We start from the raw sequence: 22,555 nt of genomic DNA, 5'->3' as shown, positions 1-22,555 counted from the left end.
TTTTACTTCGCAGCAACTAGTCCCCGTCAGCTAGCTTGGGGCACAGCCTTTACCACTCAAGGGGTCAGGCTTGGGATACTCAAGTTGAAGTCCCAGCTATTGTTAGGCGTTGTGGATAAATGGCGCTCTGGCCCTTTAAACCGCAGCAGGAGGTGGTGCTCTCCAGCGCGGGAGGGGAGGGGAGGAGGAGGAGGGCCGCTTTGTGAGCCACACAGATGCAAAGTAAACGAACGTTGGGAGCACCAGAACAGGGACCGTCCTGCCACAATTCTCTTGCTTCTCTTTCTACGGACACTTAACTAAATTTGTGCTAACTCACCCTTCGCGGTGTTTACGGAAAGTTGAGAGGGATATAGTCTGAAACTTCGCCACCGCGTGGACCTTAAAGAAAAAGGTAACGTTTCTTCGCGGTAACCTGAGGAGTGATGTTTTGTTGTATTACAAGTATCCAGGGGCTGTTCTGATGACGAGCCACGACTTTTAGTCATCTTTGGGTTGTAGCCAGTGTGTTGAGTGTAGTTTCCAGAATACTCTGTGGGGTCAGGGGAAGAGGTGTAGGTTGAAGTAAAGCCAACGGAGTGAAATCTGCATCTCATTTGAATGTCATCTGCTTCTGGACAATCAGAGCCTGGCAGTTTCATCGAGCTCCTCGGTGTCCCATATGGAGCCAAAACAATAAGCTCTCTCGCGTCCTCTGTGTCCTCCATCAGCCTGAGGAAGACTGGGAAGTACAGGGTCAAAAAAAAGATACAATAAAAGTTTAAAACATCTTCAAGAGCCAACATGTTAATCTAAAGGGTGCTTTTTTAAAAGTACAAATATCCTGCCTGATATGGAACCATTTTCTTGACCTATGCCACTATAGACTTTGCTGTGCTTTCAGTTTGAATAATGGCCAAAACGCTGTGCTGAGCTAATAACTTTCGTTAAAAGTCATGGGATCTCCTGAGGTTTTTTTTCTTTTTCAAATCCAGTTTTGTATGACTTATTAAAGTTCGATATTTTTCTTGTTTTGGGCCCAAAAACTACTCAAGAAAGGAATTAGCTGGGTTTACCATTGCAGAGAGTGACGTATTTCACATTTGGGATCCTCTGTGGTAATGTGCCCACAAACTCTGGCCTTTCATTTTGTAACTAAGAGCAACTTCCTCAATGAAGTAGCAGATATCCCAGAGTTAAAACTAGGTTGCAAAGTCTGAGAAAAGTGTCCCAAATAATTATATTTGGCTACAGGACGGGTCATGATTTAATCAGAGCAAGGGGCAGATGGTTGCATGAGCATCAGTTCTCTTCAGTGAGAATTACGTAACATTAATACTGCTGCTGTTGGATCTCAGTGAAATCTCTGGGAATCTAGCAAGAGCTCTACAATCTAAACAGCTATTTTCACCCCATCTTTGGCAGGCATATTTGTCCACCTCCCTGGATCATTAGGGAGTTTTTTCCTGTTTGTGGTTAAAGACTTGGCACTTGCCTCTTATGGTCATCATCCCGCCTGATGAACTGAGTAATTTGCTGTAAGAGTTGCCACAGTGGCTGTATACGTGCCCAGCCTCATTCATCATGCTCTAAATGAAGGCTGTATAGTGTGTGCCCGACTTTAACTACACTGTCCATAAAGTCTGCAGGTCCGTTTTATAACATTCTGTTTCATTATTCCTCACTCATCGTCAGCTCTTCACGCTTGTTAAACTGTCGGTTGGGACAATAGTGAAAGGACGTGTTGACTGATGAGTTCAGGTCTAGTGTTGACTTTGTGTGACTGTTGCCCTTGTCCTACACACAAACACAGAGCAGTAGTTAACAAAAGCCCAAAGGTTGGTCTGTTCTTGTCATTTTGCTCGATGAATCATTTACGTACTCTGCACTGATAACTCTAAATCAAAGACTTAGACGAGTGCAAAAAATAGCTCACTTCTTTATATCTTAAAAGTTGACTAGAGAAATCTTGTCTTAACTCCGACACTGACTTGTCACCATCCTGCCAGCGCTGCCACTTTTTTTTTTTCCTGGCATCCTCTTTCGTCTCTCTGTCTTCTTTCCAGTGACAACAGTGCTACATTACTGCATACACTTCAGGCCTTTCAGCTCCTTAGTGGATGTCTTCTCCAGAGCTGCCAGGCAGATATCTCCCCATCGAGATCTATTGTGTCCACTGCACAGCCAGTAGGGGAGGGAGAGTGTGTGTCATCTCTGACTGTGCTTTTTTTTATTTTTTTTTATTTTTTTGTGCTATGGAGGCTCTTTGAGTTTCCTCTGGAGGATACTCCTGCTGCGTTTTGAGGAAGCTGGCTACTTTCCCAACTCTTGGCTGTGGTGAGGTCATTACAGTTTTATATTAGAAAGTGGGTGTGCAGTAGTAGGGGTTGTGGATGTGCATTTAGACTCATGTGCATGAAAACATTTACTTCAGGCAGTTTTTGTGTAGTTAGTAAAAACTGAGGGCACCTCATTTCCTTGTGAATAGACTTTCTGTTTTATTTGTGTGTCTGGGTTTCATACTACGTGACGGTTTAATGTAAGAGCAGAAACATTTTTCTTTTTGTTTTTATTAGGCGATAAATATAAATTGGTTAACCGGAGTCAGATGTGACAACTTGGAGTAATATTCCCATGCCTTAGGAAATGGCCTTGTAAATTGTTTGCTCATCTACCTTTATTCCAAGCTCCAAGGGAGACTGACAGGTAATGATGAGAGAATGTCTTGACATTTGGCTCAAAGAGGGCAATTTGCAGCAAGCAAAAGGTCATTATTGAGTTATTCGTGTGAATTAATACCTTTTGGATTTGCATTGAAAAAAAAAACCCTCCAGAGCTTTGAAGCTATGGAGGCCGGATCATTTCTGCAAAGTCTGAATCATTTCACGAGTGACGCATGTGCACATTTTTTAAGCTGTTCTTTCTGGTTATGTTGAACTCCCCAAGGAAAGTTGCTTTGTCTCAGACAATTACAGGATTCACCCCACCTGCAAAGAAAGCAACGAGGTCTTTGAAGAGCAGTCATGCTGAGGATGTTTGTCTTAACCTTTGAACAGACTTGATATGAAAAGCAACGGTGCAATATTTTATCTGTGTCTTCAGGTTTTTGCAAATTATAGTTAACTCTGAATGTCAGAAAAGAAAAACAAATGAATCAGAGACCATCATTGTCTTATTTGATGGCAAATTAGAGGAAAAAGTACGAAATTGTTCACATAGAAACTTGGACATGTAGACATATTTTGTAGCATCTATGTTCTAGAAATAATTGCATAAACATTTAGCAACTGGAACTAATCTGAAACAGTGACACAACAGTTATTTTTCTTTTTTGTCATTTCATTTCACATGACATATCTTTTCTCAGAAAAAGAGTGTGCTCTCTTTTCTTTCGAAACAGCCCCTATGCCTTTTTTTGGTTATCAATGTAACCTAACCAGTTCAACGGGAAAAACGTTTTACTTTGCGTTGCTAAACACTAAAGTCATTTTGTCCTCTCCCAACAACAGGCTGACAGCATAACCTGTGACATAGATTTCAAAATTTGTCACGCAGTAGTACTGTATGTTTTGGCACAGCATGATCTCGTTTTTGCATCACCTGTCACTGTTGATGTCTTAAACTCAATTGTTTAAACTGTGAAACCAAATGGAAAATTGGCACGCGTGACGCAAGGCATTTCAAAAGCGCTGAATGTGGCCGGCTTGACTCGTTCCCATGTTGCAAAGTTTCAGAACACCCTCCTTGGTTTCAGTTATGTGGAAGAAGATAACAAAACAGTACCCAACATCAGGGTGATTGGCGTTTCCAAATCACATAATCCGAAATCCTATTGTTGGACCGATGTGGTTACACAAATCTACTTTGCAAAATGTGTTGCAGCAACTTTTAAACAAGGTAATTATTTTTCTTCCAGTTACACACTGGTATGGGTACCTTGGCTGCCAATACAGGGTACTGATCCAGCACCAGTGTTAGATTAATAAAGCTTTTCCTTACTGAGAGGAAAGGACTGGGAGTTTTGCTTTATGTCTAAGGCAGCATGAGGGTCAATTGAAAGATTGCTTTCCTAAATTTAAATTTAAATTTAAATTTAAATTTAAAATGTAGCAAAAATAAATTTTTAATTATTTTTTTTAATCTATCAACAGGACCTAGACCATAAATGGAATGATTATTTAGCTAATTTATTTTCTTTTGTCATAGTTCTCTCAAAATGAAAGTCTTTACTGCATCCTTCTGTAATTCATGGTCTCTGTTTCACATTGAGTATACCTCCTCAAATGGATGAGGTAACAGATAAGAAGTTTTATCAGATGGTGGTTCAGTGGTTAGCTCTGTCCCTTACAACAAATGGGTCCTAGGTTTAGGGCTGTTCGATATAACGATATATATCGGACGACAATATAAAAACGTCTATCGTTTCATTTTACGCTATCGTTTGTTTCGTGGTGTCGCAAAATAAACTGTTTGCGGCAATATTTTTTTCATCGTTTTGATGGTCACTGTAGTGGCTATATTAATGTCTTAAAGTTCTCTTTCTCTTATATTTAATATAACCACACTACGGATGGACAAGCGCCTGTTTTTATGCGTTGTTAGCAACAACAGCGGTAAAACCATCGCGTGTCCGCTTGTTTATTTTCCACATAAACCTTTCACAATAAAGCTCAAGATCCTGTTGAGACTTTTCAAAATAAACTGAATCACGTGAAAGAGTATGCAGAGTGTTTACGGATCAGAAGCAAAAAAAAAAAAAGCCGTCGGGTGCTAAAAAATAAACCTTAGACTCCAACGTTAGAACAGGCTTTTTCCCGCAGCACGCTGTGTAATAAATACTCACAAAGAAAATGGCGTCCGTTACAACTTAAGTCTAAAAATGTATCGTTTCATGCGTCGGTTAAAACACTCGACTCCAGGTACGCGATGCCCAGCTGGAAACACTTCACGCAAGTCGAGCTGCTCGAGATTCACAGAGTTTAAGAAAATATAAAAATTTTGTGATTTATATCGTTATCGGGACGATAGATGTCTTATATCGGGATATGAGATTTTGGTCATATCGCACAGCCCTACCTAGGTTTATATGGAGGTTGGGCTCTTCTGTGTGGAGGTTGGATATTCTCCCTGTGTTTGCACAGGTTTTCCATGAGAGCTCCTCTTTCTCGTGCCATTGTAAAAACAAAACAAAAAAACACCCTCTGTTATTACTGTCCATGTCAGCCGAGGGATTGTTGACATAGGCTTGGATCATATACTAAACTACCAACCTGTTGGCTGCTGTTAGCTTCCTCCATGCTTTGTTAGCTCTTTCACTTGCAACCAGTGCACTGCTGCTGACACATAGTTTAATATATATAGAACTCCCTAGAATTGCATTGTTACTGGGGCCTGTTGAGTTTTGCTGATCCAGGATTAAAGCTCATGATGAGGACCTCCTCATCAGAGTTGGTGATCAGGAGCTGGTAGTATGCTAGTAACAGGCATAGAGTTGAATAGAAATGTGTGTAAACTACATCAGCTCTTTCAGCTGTACTGGCAACAGTAGAAGCTTTCATGCAATTCAGAGTTTATCATTAAACAGTTATGATTGTATTACGTCCTTTTACTGACACAGTATTGAAATTAATAGGATGTATTTCTGCACCATATGTGCCGACTCGTGTAGACTTGGATAATATAGTGTAGAAAAACAAAACAAAAATAAAAACACAGTAACTGGTGGTGTGCAGCTGGCAGTTTTTGTCCAGTCATAGGCCTTTTTTACACTCCAATGAGCCATCATTGTTTTCCTGCATTGAGTGACCACAGAAACAGGTGGTTTTGGCCCTAAGCATACTAAAAGGACAAAGGAAGTATATTGGTCACCACTGTGACTACCAGATGACAAAGTCATGCAAGGAAACCAGTTCAGGAGATGGGAAATGTCACATGAGTTGTTGTGGGTTCTTGTCATGCATATCTGATAATCCTGTGAGAATCACACATTTCCTGCCTGAGCCTATAGAGGTCCTTTTCTAGGTCAGCAGTTCTGTGTTGTGAATGGACTAGAGTGAAGTTGCAATACCTAAATGGATAAGGATCGAAGTTCCTTTGTCTCTTTGTTTTAACTGAATGTGTTTCAGTGTCGTTTACATGAATCAGCTTTGAGGCCCGTCCTGTGTGAGCTTACCTGCATTAGTCTGTTTCCCTTTATAGGTGCGTGCGTGTGGTTTTGGGTGTGCCAGAAGGGTTTGGTTCGCGCCTTCCTCTCTGTTGTTTTGTCTTCCATTGTGCTTTGTGTGTCTTTGCTAGCTTCTCAGTTACAAGTACAGTTTGTCTAAATCCAAACTGGGAGCTAGTGAGATGTGTGTATGTACTTGTTTATTTGGGGGGTGGGGGTTGTATGTGGATGTGTGAGACTCTTGAACACATTTGTGTTAGTTCAAACTTGGTGGCTGATGGACTTTAAACTTATTGTTCACACCCACAGCAGGTTGAGTGTATGCACTCTACTAATTAAGACTTTATGCTGCCAGTTTCCAGGGAATCAAAGTTGTTGTTTGAGTGCCAAATCAAAGTAGTATGCCAAATGTCTTTAAGAAAACCAAATCAAAGAAAGACGAACTGCAGTAAGATGACACCGATGATACTTCAAAGGTTTTTACTGAGAAAATCAGGTGGTGATGCATGAAAGCTCTTAAGTTTTGGCTCTTCTCTCGTCTGGCTCATAGATAAACAGAATTTATTGTTATGATTTTTTTCTAAATTGTTAAACTTGAATCTCAAGTTCATTCTGACCCAACTCCCAAATATATTTAATTAGATTATTGCACTGACTAATCATTTATCTCAGTGACCTTACCTTAGGGTTATGCCAATAAATGATCTTGATGCATTATTTAGCTCTTTATTTATATTGGCAGTCACGTAGGATGATGATAGGGCGCTTTGGCTATGACGATTGCCCAACCCTTGAGGAGCAACTGAGATGTAATTTATCCTTGTGTGCTAGTTGGACATTCTTGAAGAGTCACTCTGGTAAGAACTTAAACACATGCTCACTCACAGCAAGCACAACATCTACACACAGCACTAACAAAATCACAGTGGATGTAGGTAAATCAAGGAAGGGTGCAATTAAGCTTACAGTATGCTTCAGGAGTGCAGTGGCTGTGTACCGTGTTCCAGTTTTTATCTCTGTGTTGTTGTGGCGTTTTTCAGCTTCTCAGCTGTTGTGAATAGCTATTATCTGGTTGAAGTGACTATGTTTGCGGGCTTGGGTCAGCGAGTGTTTAGCTGGCTGCAGTTGATGTCATTAAAGTGAACACCATGGGAGTTTATTAACTCATCTTGTTTGTCAGGGCTCTCTGCTTAAGGTCTTTATAGTCAGTTTGTGTATTTGAGTTTAGCAAGAAGGCTGCTGATTTAAAAAAAAACAAAAAAAGTAACAAAAAAAAAAAAGCCACAAGCTGCTGATAAGTTGACGCAGAGCAGAAAACGGTCACTTATCTTTCAGTCCCATTGAGAGGCCTACTGCTGCTTTTACCAGAGAGTGTGTGCGGATATATGCGTTGAGCTTGGCTGTCTGGCACTAGATTATCTTTTTTAATATAGTGCCAATTTTTTTTTTTTTTTTGTTGGGGTTTTCCCCAAGGTCTCATTTTTAAAACAACCAGCCAATACGGCATGTAAGCTGTTTAAACTTTCTAAGTATAGTGTAAGCCAAATGTTACAACAAAGCATTACTTTCCCTCTTTGCCATCGACAAAACAATCTTCAGTTGAAATTCTGCATCGTTTCACGATCCAGCAGCTATTGGACAGTTAATTCAACCACTTGGCTCAGATCCTGACCTCTGGTACCAGGCGTGAATGCTGTCTATTTGTTAGAGACTGATGGGGAGGATTTTGGCGATTAATTAGACATGTACGCTCACGTGCGCATACACACACACGCACACAGAGTATAGTTCAAGCCATCCGCAGTAGGCATAATGAGGGCTTGGGTACATTTCATGCAGGACACGGTGAAAGAACGTCTGTCACTGCGCTGGCATGACTGAGTGAATCCAATGTGGTGACACCCTCCACCGCCCCTTTGAGGATGTGTTTCTCTTCAGTGAATCCATCTGTGCCTTCCCTTTTTTGCACAAGTCCCTGAGGTAATATTGCTTCACATGGGAAAGGCTTTACTCCCTCTAATTTTTACTCTAGATATTATTCATACACCAAGAGGGGGGTATATTTTTTATTTTTTTTCCCCCTCAAAACAAACTCTCGGTAGACTTGTTTGGGCACAGGCTTATTTTTTAATCAAGGAGCATGTTCATTATCTATCTCTTTGATTATGAGCCAGCCTTTTTCTCTTCTCTCTTTGGCTGGGGCACAGCATGGCAGCCCACCCAGTATTTGCTGCTTTGTCCAGCCATGCAGGAATAACAGATTTATAAAAGGCCAGTTTGACTGGAAACACAAAGAATCATTTGGAAGTTTGTCCTGTGCCTCTGGATATCAGGATTTGTAAAGATAAATTCATTTGGTGTTTGTGTCACAGGGAGTGTTGGGGTCGTAATTGGAGGTTGTGCCATACACCCTAAGGAACTGTCGCAGTGCAGAGGGCTAGTCCAGACATGCTGGTTTTTTTCGCTCGCGCTAAAAATGCTGCTCTTAATCCTCTTGTGTTTTTGTTTTTGCCTGGGTGGCAGTGGGGCCCTGGAGGCTGATACTCCACAGTTTCCACACACACAGGTACTTTTTGTGGTGGTGGTACTTTGGCAACGGTCATGCGGATGTAGGTATGTCTTTGTGTCCTGGTTGTTTGAACTCCTGAAGCCTTTTTACATGAAGCACTCAGCATTTCAGGAGTGACCTGAACAACTCATCTTTGACCTCTGTGCTTGTTTCAGGTTTCAAGTATCTTTAAGCTGTTGTGTTGCTTAAATCTCAAGTTCAGATCGCACAAACCATATTTGTATTTTGATACTGGCACAGTTGCTTCCTTTTAGGCTTCTGGTAAATCTTGACCAAACTATACCTCATATCAATTTCTGCTTCTGTTCTCTTATTATAGCTTAACAAGGTTGCAGTGTATATCATGACAAAACCTAGCACCCCCTATATTATATGACCTCAATGCATGTTTATTGCACATGCACCCTTTAAAATAAAAACAAAGGTATTCTTTAGGACTTTTTTTGGTTCTGTAATTTGCTGCAGTACAGTAGAAATGCATTGCGTAAGCATAACCCATTGAAGCACATACAGCATTTTGCTAATTAATGCATTAGAAACGGCACAGAAGAGCTGTTATTGAAAAAAAAGGCTTTGTTAGTATTAAGTGATTTATGACCATTGTATGGATTTTAGGCCAAATAAACAGGATTTCCTAATTCAAAGACAGTCTTTCAACAGCACAAGTCTGTCTGGCTGGAATTTGATGAAACTACACCAATGATTGTTTGAAACTGTGGTTGTCAAACTTTTTCCACCACACGCCAAATGCCATAGAATATATACACAACTCAAAACCTATAAAATTATAAGTTAAGTGAAAACGGGTCAGCATAATAGCATCAGTAAACTCTTGGTTATGTTTCCTTCCCTGCATAAATCGTATTAATTCAACTTAAGTAATTTTCCCAAATGCTCTCTGGACCTGAACTTTCTAAGACATTGCCCATCGGAGATACGTGTGGGAATACAAATATTCAGTGAAGTCAGAAGGGTCTTAAACCTTCAAGCGCTGGATGTCCAGTAGCAGGCATGCAACACTGACACATTCCAGTGAATTCACAGCGAGTGCGCTGGTGTCATACAGTACGTCCTGCCGTCTGCATGCTCTACCCACGCAGCACTATCGCCTAAACCCTACAAAGTATTTCCTCTAGTGACGGGGTTTCTCAAGTGCACTGTCTCCTTACTTCAGACATTGTCCTGAAGTGATTTTCTCAACTTTTCTTGGAGTTCATGTGAAAAAAAAAAAAAACAGCTTTATTTTCACTTCATATCCCTTGGGATCAGTAAAGCATAGCTCTCTGGCTACACCGAAAAAAGATCATGGGAATTCAACCAGCGGAGAGACTACAAGGATATTTGCTTGTATTTATCTAAAAATCTCAATAGCGTGTCACCCTGCAATGGTTTCACTTTAATGTTTTTAACACTTATCAGTCTGTTTTACTTCAATGCAAAGACTTTTTGTATATTATAACTTTTGTCTTTTCATCAGCCGAGAGAACACTTAGTGATCAACAAGAATAGGTTATGTTACAAATTTACTAGTGACAACTTGCAGACGTGCGTCTGCACAGCTCTGCCTAGAACCTGCGTGTTAGAAGTTTAATGCTATTGCAGACTCTTCAGTAAAAAAGAACTGGCTGGATAAATTTGACTCTCATTGCTTCCCTGTTTTCTCTCTGAAATATGCAGTGAGACCTGCGAATAAGCGGGTAGAGCGTGTTCTAGACGTGCTTATATTAGTGGGATCCATTCACCATGTAATCATACTTTGTACAAGTCAGTTTCACCTGTGTTAAGTATGTATATCCTTTACTGTTGAGGGGTGAGGCCATTAGTGTCATAACATTCTGCATGTTTCTGCTCAGGATACTTTTGCTGTTTATTATGCAAGGCTTGCCTTGGAGCTAGGTAACTATAAATGAAGTTAAACAGGAAGAACAGGTTCCTTATGTGTAAGGCAGTAACAAATAAGCAAAGAAGCAAATGATAGTTTGTTTTTATTTGTCTGTAGCAGAGCATTGTAGAAAATGCTATTGTAGAAAATTACGTCAAAAGTCTTTCATTACTGTCTTATGGTGTTAGTCAGATGTTTTTTGTTTTTTTAGATGCAGTTCTGATTTAGTTTTTGGGTGCTGTTTGCAGGCGGAGCAAGCCAAGCAAGGCCAAAACAAACGGCATATTTATATTTATTATTTATTATCTGTGTGGTGAGTTAAGGCAAGTAAGTAGATTTGCTTGGAAGAAACTTTGAGGCACATGAAAAAGCACCGTGAAGTCAGAGGGAGGCTTTGCTAATGAGCTGCAGTTACATGATGTGAGTCGAAATCAGACTCATACATAGTTCATGAGTTCTCCTAATCCTTTAGTTTTTGCACCATATTTAATAGTATTTTTATTTCTCTTACATGTTGCAAAAACATTTTTGAACATAAGCACAGAACTTACATTAATACAAATTCAAATTACTGTAAAATAAGATAAATAATTGAATGTATTATTTTTAACTCCTTCAGCAATGTCGATCTGTTTCACCTTTTAACAGTCGTTCTTCTAACTTTTTGCTATTTCAGTGCTTTTTTTACCCACCCCCCCACCCGTGGGAATCAGATGTTTGGTGTGAAGGTTAGAGCCTGCCAGAATAAGTGCTAATGAAATTTCCCAATCTTCTTTGTCACTTTGAGTTAAGAACGTTCCATTGTTATGCAGCTCCATTGATTAACTGATTAGCAGTGTCATAGATGGTGTTGGCTAACTTGAATATTCATTTGCATATCAATGACACTGACAATGGGAATGAACTATAGAGACGACTCTGGGTAGTTCAAGGTTAAAACAAGCAGAAGTTTTCTTATTGCAGAGACAGCTTAGGCAGTGCATTATGTGCTTAAATATATGCTCGTTATTCTAGTATTAAAACTAACAAGGTTTGAATTTACCCTTCACCTGACTCTTTGTAATATTTGCATGAAGGCCTCCTCGACCTCATGAAAAAAGGATAGACTGTTTCTCCATCTCGCTTTAAAAAATTTAAATGGAGCCAAAGATAAAAACAGAAACTCTTATATAGTCTGCATGCCGGTTGGTTTAACATGACAGTAGCCAAGTTGTTATTGGATGAGCAGCCAAAGCCTCTTTCCCCTCTTTGTTGAGTGGAAGGAGAGAAAGTGACACAGGATAGCCGAGGACTGCAAGGCGCCTGTGATCCTAAGGATTACAAGCGTTACGCTGAGCGCTGATGAGCATGTTGGCTGTTGTGATGTCATTCTGCCCACATCACATTCTGCTGGCGACATAAAATGCTCTTAATCATTCATGGCCCTGTCACCACTTGTCTCAGTTCAAGCTAGTGTCATGTGGGACTCCATTACATAAAGGCTTTGTCACTGACTGGCACAAAAAACAAAAACTGATTCTCAACTGAAGCAAACTAACAATATCTTCATATTTTTAGGCACACTGCGTGCTCTGACACTAACTTGTATACGCCTTCTTTGTGTTGCGTCAGTAGCTATCCAATAGGAATATGATCTTCTGTGTGAAAAAGAGCTAAAATGGAATTTTGCCCCCAGCTGGGCTGGGAGCGTGTGCAGGTCAAACTGGAATCACTGATCTACCAATTCCTTTTCAACACAATGTATGAGTAAATGCTCGGGTATAACAGCCTTCATTTTGTGTTTAAATTATTTTCTATTTAGATGTCTAGACGGAGTTGTAGTTAAGCCCCATACTTTGATTTCTTTCATCTAGCTAGTAACAGTAATAAAATGAGAAGAACGAAGGGTTACCTAGAAACAGAAAACCAAACAATAAGATACTCCCGCTCGCTTATTGTGCAATGAAAAGGTCACCATTTCCTCTTCAAATACACTCTACTGATGTGAATGAAAATGAGTCCTTGAATCTGTTTGCTTTTCCAAAATAATTTTTATATTGCTGATAGTCATGCTGCCAATGACTTTAACAATCTAAGCATTAAATGTACATATAACTGATGGACAAATTTCCCCTGAGAACTAAAAAACAAAGAAGAAACATCCCTTTCCTGTGTAAAAGAACATTTAACACTGTCACCGTTTCATATGGAGAGCATTGAACCATTCTGGAGTGTTATTTTGAAACTGAATGGTGAAAATGACAGTGTCATTTCTCATAATGTATTTTTTTTTTACAAAGTACTGAAAGGCTAAAACTGAATATGACACGACTCCAGGCAGGTCATGCTTCATTTTTTTTTGTCACAGCCACAATAATGGGGTCTTGATGACCCTGCGGGGTTTTGAAACTATTCCTCATCAAAGACCAAGGGGCTCCCCAAGGCATAAAATGGGCCATTTCCTAGAATGACTTAAGGTGTGAGGTTTGCACCTTTTGATATTCGAGAACTCAGTGACATCTTTTATGCTGATGTTGAATGTCTTCTAGTCACATGGCACATCAAAAGCTTTCGCCCCTCAGCCATTGCACTGTGAACTTTCTTATTGCCTGGCATGTGGTCACCAGGAAGGGTTAATCCATCTGAATGAGTTGATCTCTCCATGTAGGGGATAAAATCTTTCTCGCCGTTTCTGGTCAGCTTAGAGACAGGAAGCCCACTTGGTAGCCAGCGCTCAGCTCTGACGTTGCCATAGAGAAATACAAAACTTTGTGCAGCAGGGAGGAACATGTAAGATGATGAGTTGTCTTTAGCGGTCACCCACACATTCAGCAATCTTTTGTGCAGCAGATACTAATGGGGCAACTGCACAATGTATGAAATAATAAAGGGTTTACCCAATGATGGATCATACTGCATTAATCTAACAACAGTGCCTCCGCTCCGGAGGATATTGGTGGTGTTTGTTTGCTTTAAGCTATAATCTTGTAATTTGGCACCCAGTTGCGGCGTAAATAGCTTTAGTAACAGTAAGCTCTTTCCAGTTGTCACGTATATGGGTGTGAGCTTGAACTCAAATAGCTTTTTACAACAGAACAAGAAAATAAGCCTTTGGAGTACTATCCTTATTACATTTGGTCTTTGTTCAACCACTGTGAGAATAATGTGTCTCTTCTATTAGCACCAGAACTACTAGGGAAATCTTGAATGAAGGTGGTGAATATGGAAGATGAAAATGTGGCAGTGGATAGAATTTAGTACTCTTTGGGGATGATCTGTCTTTTGAAAGAAGAGCAAAAAAAAAAAAAAAAAGAGCAGTAGCTTTTATCATTTATCAAGCCCCCCTCTGTTCCCTCTAGTGCATCAGTTCCCTTTCCAATTGAATGGGTTCTTGTCAGAGATGCAAATGTTTTCATGGGTGACGTTTCTTTGGAATATTGTTGAGTGAAGCCCCCTTTCATTCATGGGGGATACGCATGTAGCCCTAGAGCGTGGGCTTCAGCGTGAGTTTGAAAACACTGAGAGTAATGGTATTTCTGTCTGGCTTAAACAATAGAAGCCATTGTTAATGTGAGAAACACATGGAGCTAGTAGACTGTAGCTAGCACATAAGTGGGTGTTTAAACCTCTTTTCCACTGCATTTCTGTTCTAAGATCACGTTTCAAGGTTTAAGTGGTTTAAGGTCAGTTTGGTCTAAATTAGTTGTATAGTCATTTGGCATGGAAAAGATCAAACTGATCTGTGAAAGAATCATTCTGCTTTCCTAAGGGGGTTTCAAAACCTTTTAATCTGCTACTTTTCACCAAAGCTTTATAGACAAATGTAATAGAAGTTGCTGATTGATGTCTGTTATATGAAAAACAGATTAATACGGAACAAAATACACGGCTGGAAGTGTTCAAGTGTTGCCTACGGGGTTTAAAAAGACAAATTCCACCCAAAAAGAGAATAACATAAAAAGCAGTTTTTGGAAACTATTTATCTCTTGAAGACAGGGGAGGGTGAGAACAAAATGTAGTCGGTCTGGAGTTTTCTGAGCTGTGCTGTAAGTCGATCCATGCCGAAGAGATGTTGTTCCTCTTCAGTCTTTTTTTTTTTTCTTCTTCTTTCTTTTATTTCTGCCAGCTTCAACTGCTCTAGCTCACAGTATCCTGTGTCTTGCTGGTTATGTAACAGCCAGGGGCCTAAATGGGAACTAAAGCACAGCAGTGATGGCAGGCACCGCAGCCCATGAAAAACAGATCACATCAGCAGCCCTAGACTTTTAGAAAAAGCTCAAAAATGTATCAGATGAATCGAACTAATTTGAATAGGAATGAAGTTTACCATGGTAGAACTTCACAGGGGCTATTGTGACTGGGTTGGAGTAAGGTGAGGGTGCTTTGAACTTTGTACAAGAGAGTCTTTTCACGATTGCATAACACCCTTACAGTCTTCTGCATAGAAAACCTTTTAGAGTTTAGAACCACTCAAGTGAGCCTTCATTTTGAAGCCCTGGCTACCAAACTTTCCATGCTTGATGGAGATCAGAAAAGAGTGGTTTATGCAATAGTGAGTAATGAGAAATGAATAGAAAGATTTCTTCAAAGCAGAATGTTACATTTTTTATCTCAGTTTAATGGAATCTATTTTTATTTACTTGTTTTCACTTTGCCTGCCATGTTGCAGAGCTACATTTAGTTTACAGAACTACTGATGTGGTTTTAATGCTCTGTATTCTCCTTCTTCTTCACCACAGGCTTTTTCAACCAAGGACCAGAATGGCTCTACTCAAACACCTGAAGTTATATGTGCTTTGACAACATCCCTTACAATTGCTAAAAACTTTGAAAGGAACTCTCCTGACCACCTTCAGATCCTAATTTAAATTTTACCTGTGGATCGTTACTAAAAGACTGCCATCATGCCCATTCTTAAGCAACTGGTCAGCAACTCCAATCAGTCTAAGCGGAGGTCTCGGGCTGACCTGACCGCAGAGATGATCAGTGCTCCGCTGGGGGACTTCCGTCACACCATGCACGTGGGCCGAGGCGGCGATGCCTTTGGGGACACCTCATTTCTCAGCACCCGTTCAGGAGAACCTCCCAGGGAGCCAGACAAAAAGCAAGGCTCACCAAGTTCCAAGCCCGGGCTTCTGTCCCGTACCTTCAGAAACAGCAAGCGATCTCAGTCTGTAAATCGGGCGGACAAGTGTGAGTACAATGCGATGGCATCTTCTGCCGGCTCCTCCCAGTATGTGAAGACCGCCATATCCCTGCCGTACCTGAACGACGAGGGTACTAACAGAGGTATCCAACTGCCAAAGAGCGTTTCCTCAAGCCCAATGAAGAAGGTGAATGAGATCGAAAGCAAGCCCTTAAATGGAGCAGCAGCTATGGCAGCCCTTGATCCAGAGCTTGAAGAACGGGATTTTGGCGAACCTACAGATTTGCCTCCATCCATGCCTAAGGGAGGTGGGATGAAGCACGCAGAGTCTATAATGTCCTTTCACATTGACCTGGGCCCTTCGATGCTCGGTGACATCTTGAGCGTGATGGAAAAGAAAGGTTGGGAGGAGGATGACCTTGGCTACGAGGAAGGCAAGGGAAGCGAGGGCCATGCTTCGCCGTCCCTCATTCCCCACATAGATGATGACGATGCAGAGGAGCGAGCCCCTGCAAGGCCTCCTCGCAGCATGTACCAGCAAAAAGCCATGGTGGATCCCTACACCCCTGAGCTACAAACCAAGAACAACCACCACAATATGGATAGCTGCTCTGTGTCCAGCTCTGGGTCTGAGGAGAAACCTAACTACCGCCTCCACGACGGTGACACGGACAGTGCAAAGTACAGTTCCCCACGTGGGGGAGAAGGAGAGAGAGATTTCACCTTTATGGACGAGGATGATGACGATGAGATTAGAGTTTAGACTTTAGCTGCCACGAACAGTTGAAAAGAACTGTAAACATGATAAATAAGGCTTTTTCACCATGCTGTAGCTAGGGTGGGCTAAATGCACGCTAGAGTGCAGACTGACTGGCTCACAAAGTGGCCCTTTTTGAAGTGTTTGGGTTTACTCATATTACTGGTAAAGTCTCAGTTTTCCCAAAAACGTATTGTTTACCACATTTAAACCCTTAACCAAGAAGAAGCAATTGCAAACCATTAGTAAATAATATCACAGACATATCATTTTAAGAAGAGAGAAGAGATGACGGTGAGATTGGGTAATGTGGATGTGTGGTATGGATTCTGTGGAAGAATGTAGGGAAAGGATGAGGAGTGAAACCCAGATGGCGTTAGAATCCCAGTGTGTGTGAGTGAATATGGGGTTTTATTTGCCAATGACACTATTTTGGCATAGACACTAAACAGAAAAAGTTATGCCTTTTTAAGAGTTTAACAGTTGATTTATGCTATTTTCTACTTTATTGTATCTGCAGTATCTGGGAGTTAGTATACAGCAGCCTGCTGCTGTTTTGAGTTGGGTAGATTATTATTTTGTTTCCGTTTTTAATTGGGAATATCTACATTCTTTAAATTCACAGACAGCTGTAATATTTATTAATTTGTTGTCATAAGGGATGGATCATTCTTAATGTGCACTCCTTAGTCTTAAATTGTGTTGTTTTTTCCAGATATCATAATTTCTTAAGGGTACTAAAGACAGAGCCATCTTCTTTGTTAGAGGTTGGCTGAATTGCACTTAAATACTGGCCTTAAGTAGGCAATAAATTGTCTTAAATCACTCCTGATCCCATGTTCATTACAGGGAAATGTCTTTTACAAAATCAGAGTTGGTGAAAGATTTTTTTTTTTAATACAGAAAAACTGTGAATTGTCAAAAAGAGGCCTTTTGTAAGTGTTATGTGTCTTGTACTTTTTTTTTTTTTTTTTTTTTTAAAAAGCAAGACGGGAATTGTGATTGTGGTAAAATATGTGTGTCTGTCATGCCTCTCATTCCGCTTCTTAGCTGAAGTAGGATTAGCAGGTCAGTGGAAAGATGTAAGACATTTGTGAAGGGAGTTGCCACCATATAATTACATTTAAGCATTTATGCTTCTGTCAAAAGCATTCCCTCTCTCTGTACACGTGTCCAGGCTTGTCTCTGAGAGCAGAGAAAGGATGTAGCATGTTTAAAGTGTTATTATAGGACTGCTACTTAACAGATGGGCATCAGGTATGTCTCTGAGCAGTGAGAAGGATATTTACTTCCCAAAGTGGACCCAAAGGTGATAATACTCAACTCCTTTACCCAACCAGAATCACATAGTAGGGACAGATGATTAAATCAACCAATCATCTGGCCTCTCCCAGTCTACTCATTAAATATGCGAGAATATTGGCCCCCGACCAGCTGGAACTGCTCCAGAAACGGATAGGTGGGCTGTTTCCCTTTGGCTTTTTTTTTTTGTGTTTAGTTGGTTTCACTCGGTAGGCTACTCCAGATTACTTTCAGCTATGAATTACACAGAAAGAGTGCGTACTTTACTTTCTTGTATCCATGATTAATGTCTGACCTTCTTCTATTATTCCGTGGTTTTAAAAAAAACTAATTGCCACATTTGACAAATGTTATCTTGGAATTTCCTGTTGTGGCACTGATGCAGGGTTTTGTATGTAGAATCAGGATGCTGTGGCATTCTGTTCTGGGTTGTTGTAATGTTTTGGAACACTATGTGCCCGTACAGATTGCAAGACGTTCTGAAACTGAAGGCGATCCTGGGGAAATTGCCAAGTATGTTAACTATATTGTTGGATAAAGCATAGAAGTCCTGAGTGGGGAAAAAAAGTGGGTGTCTGTTTTTCTTTTTTTAATGCATGATCCAAAATGTTTTCTTATGCCAGGGTATTTTAAATTTATTTTGTAGGAAGTTTGTTTTTGGGTTTCTAACATGTTTTCACTCAGCCGATTGGGGTGGAAATATATTGGAAACATTTAATTGTAATTTTTCACTTTGATTTTCATTTTTCAGTTACATTCTGGTTGTAATTGGTTGGTTTTTCAGCATCAAAACTACTGGTTTGTTAAATGAAAAGAAATGTGGCCCTGGCAGAACTTTTCTTTTTCCTTACTTTGGTGGAAACCTTTCTCTTCACCTGTCTCACAGATGTGGGGGGGGAAAAATCACTCTGAAAGATTACACAGACAACACCTTAATTTTCAACTCCTCACTTGCCTCTCAGGGCTTCTGTAGTAATGTTAGCAGCACATTGGATTTAGTTTTTTTCTACTTCTGTATAGATATGCATTATAGACCTCTTTTTATATTTCAGTGTATATGGGCCAAATCTTAGGATGTCTTCTGTTGATCAGTTTTGCAACATGTAGTGTTTGGATTGTTTGGGGTGATGCAATCCCTTTTGTTCATCTCCAAGACGTTTGCTGTTATCTTTTGATAAAATAATGTACATATAGGTAGTGCCATCAGCGATTACAGTAAACAAGCTTTGTTACCAGCAGTGTGACTATGAGATCCTACTAAGCAAACAGACAAATATTGGATCTAACATGATATGGTACATATGTAGTCAGATTGTGTTTGCATTGCGACATTTTCACAGCTGTCTGCAACACCAGACGGTATATTGCTGTAGATTTTGGAAGACATAAATAGAAAATTGTGGAAAAGTACACAAAATTATGCTAAAATACTTAATGTATTTTAGCATAATGATCTTAACTTTCGGGCATTTGTTGTGTTTCTCTGTGGGAAACTCCTAAGTAGGCCAGAATAAACCATGTAAAAGAATTTGCAAACACACTCTGCCCCAGGTCTGCTTAGAAGTTTTTCATTCCCTGACAGCAATGGTGTGGGGAGCGAAAAAAAAAAAAGAGCGAGAGAGATAAGAACTGCGTGAGACAGCTGGCTCAAAGTTCAGCTAAAGAATGTTTCCTTTTTTCCCCCCCACTGGCTTTAGCGATATGCCAAGTATGTACTGTTTTCTTTCCCTGTTCCATATTCTGGTTTTACAGTATATTAATATATTTATCTTCACTTTTCTTTCTTTGAAATAACTTCTATATTTTTCAATAAAAGAGAAAGCTGATAATCTTTTACTGTGATCAACTTTCTTTTGTTTCATATTTGCAAATCTGTCATTGCAGGCATTTTCAAACTTTTTAAATGTGTAACATTGGGCACAAAATAGGCAGAAAGCTGAGTAAAAACGGTGCCGTCTACTGCAAGGTCAGATTTCAATGAGGGAACTGCAGAAAGAGCCAAATCCACAGTTTAACAAACACCCTCTCGCAGTGGATTATTCTTCGCAAATAACCCTGAAATGAAAGATAAAACCCCGTGTTAACAGTTTTCACATCCCATCATGGCAAGTGGAGTCCTGTGAGCTAATTAGGATCCTTCAGCCACACTGATTTCGATAGGCTTTACAGCCTCGTTAATACAACGGAGCAGTCCTTAAAACGTGCACGGTCTCATCATGGTTCATGAACCTTACAAACGAGAATCAAAAAGGCAAGAAAACATGTATTTATGGCGTGTTAATGATTGATATGAAGAGTAGTACAGAAATGTACAGATGGAATAAATCTGTTTGTTTTTGTTTTTTTTAAACCTTAAATGGTTTCTGCTATTAAAAACCATCTGGATATGCGATAATATGTGCATTAGCTTTACCGTTACCAGATTTAACTTGCGTGTCTGGGTTCAGGGCAGCTAGTGAAAGAGTTATGAAGAGGATTGTGATCCTAGGTCCAAAAACAGCAGCTTTCTTGTTAAAATACCAGCTTTAAATAGAGACCTGGATCATTTCTGAAGCAGTTTTTCAAATACAACTGGGCAGATTAAATTGGCTTCATTTGGCATAACCATGGAAAAACGCTGGAAAATATAACTGAGGACATTTATTCAGGGATGCACTAAAACAAACAGTTTTAGGTTGTTTAAATATACATTTGTGAGGGAATACTTCATATCTGACTAAAATGTATTTTATTTGTTTCTTTTCTTAAATCCTTCATCCATTTTCTTCTGCTTATCCACCTCAGGGTTGCTGGAAGGGCTGTCATAGGTGTGGCACACCACAGGCAACAAAAAGGAGTCTATAGTAGCACTTATACATTTTTAACCCCTTTTTTTTATTATACCACTTCTTACTGTTATTAAAAATGTCAGCGATGAAATTATTCAGCAGTAACACTTCTCTACTCTACTTCGCAGCACTAGTCACAGTGACACTTCTCATGAATAATAAACACATTTACATTATATGGCCGTTCACTTATGTAAGATTTTAAAAACTTGATTTACTATTGGAATTTTTTTTTTTCCCAATGTTAAATCTACTTTTTTTTCCCCACCGCGGTTGAAAAAGTGCCTTGAGTCCAGTGGCAGATTCAGAGCAGTTTAATTAAAAAGGATAGTTTTCTTTTTCTGCTTGGCAGCTCTCTGTAAAGCCGTCTATAGACACCAAGAAAAAAAAGTGGTGCTTAAGTGTAAATTTCAATAGTTTGGATGAAAAAAAATTACTCGTGGCTAGGCTCATTTAAAGATATGCTACTATTGCCCTCTAGTGTTATTTTCATGCAAATACAACTTGAAAATGGATGGATGACAATAAGTTAGAGTGAAAGAGACCAAGTCTGTGGCAGCGTCTGCATTGCAAGTAATTATTTATGTTTGTTTTTACTATTTTCCCCCCAATGTGCTAACCAGTGCAGTGCCGTGCCAGCCTTAACCAATATCAGAAGAGCAAAAGACAGTCAATGGGTTATAAATATATCTACACATCGGAAATCTAAATACAGTCTGTGAGCTTATTTCAAATCTCTTCCATTTAAACTGGTTTATGTCAGGTTATTATGGTGTTGGGGGGGAAAAAAGGATATTCTGCAAATACCAAAAGCTCAAGCAGATTTCTCAGACTGGTGTGAAGAAAAAAAATATATTCATGGGTTTTCAATCCGTATTCTCCGACACCTCCACAGTGGGAAAGAGTTTGGGGAGATTTAAAATGTCCTCTCTGTGCTTTATACAAATACACCAGGAGTGTGTAAATTTGCTGGAGACAGCCAGCTCAAATTCCCATTTTCATTAAATCATCTCAACCACAAGCTGACCTTTCTTGTGACCCAGTTTCTGTTTCTCATCCAAAATGTATTAACATAAAAAAGTACTTAATATGCATCATTTCAATATAGAATTAATGTACCTTTTTTGGTCAGAGTGCAAAATTACCAAGCAAGTGAATTTGCTTTTCAAATTGCCAGGAATAAGAATATACATCTTCCTACTGAGCCCACCGAAGGTTTGCTAATTGCCAGTATGACTAATATTGCACCTTTTTGTTTGTCGTTTTCACGATGCAACAAAGGGAGAACAAAATGTATTTTCATGAGCAGCTAAGAGGATTTTTAAATTATGCTTTCAGTAATGCATCTGGTTTGTGTCTCTCGCTGTCTGGAGGAGTACAAATAGTCGGATCACAGTGGTGACTCACTGAAGCAGTCATGTGGAAGTGCCAGTAAGATGAAATCCTGCTTAAAAACAGTCCAGACATTTACCCCAATTTCACACCTCTGTGATGATTAGAACCTTTTGATATCCAGTTGATTCACTCATTTATTTATTTATTTTAAATCAAGAGTGTTTCTAGTATATTAATTCATGCCTGTGTTCATTTCCTTATTTCCCTCTAGGAAAGATTGATTTGATATTTTTACTTTAATATTATGTAAACATAGACATCAGGAAATATTAGAAAACAGCTATACCAAATTCTATATCTGTAATATTCCAGAAGAAAATGTAATTTATTCTCCTGATTAAGTTTTTGCATTAAAATTAGAAAAGGGTTGAATGGATAACCACTAGATGGAGCTAGTGGCTCTAAGTGACACTTGAACAAGGGTTTTTTTTCCTTCGGAGACCCCAGTGTTTCAGTGTCTTTATTGTTTTATGTTTTTTTTTATCTATATTTTTATTAATTTCAGCACTAGTTTTAGTCTTTAAACATTATAGGTAAGATTTAGGAAAATCTATA

General features: G+C 39.6%; 1 protein-coding gene across 1 annotated transcript; it reads left to right on the top strand.

Annotated features, from left to right (window-relative positions):
- The first annotated feature begins 197 nt into the window (after positions 1 to 197).
- cdc42ep4b (CDC42 effector protein (Rho GTPase binding) 4b) lies at positions 198 to 17,443 on the top strand. Its single transcript, XM_085170972.1, has 2 exons — positions 198 to 394; positions 15,312 to 17,443. Exon 2 carries the CDS (start codon positions 15,477 to 15,479, stop codon positions 16,479 to 16,481), a length of 1,005 nt encoding a protein of 334 aa, XP_085027098.1. The 5' UTR covers positions 198 to 394; positions 15,312 to 15,476; the 3' UTR covers positions 16,482 to 17,443.
- The last annotated feature ends 5,112 nt before the right edge of the window (positions 17,444 to 22,555 follow it).

The sequence above is a fragment of the Neolamprologus multifasciatus genome, chromosome 8 (assembly GCF_963576455.1).
Source record: "Neolamprologus multifasciatus chromosome 8, fNeoMul1.2, whole genome shotgun sequence".
In the NCBI taxonomy this organism is placed as follows: Eukaryota; Metazoa; Chordata; class Actinopteri; order Cichliformes; family Cichlidae; genus Neolamprologus; species Neolamprologus multifasciatus.
This window is presented reverse-complemented; position numbering and strand designations above follow the sequence as displayed.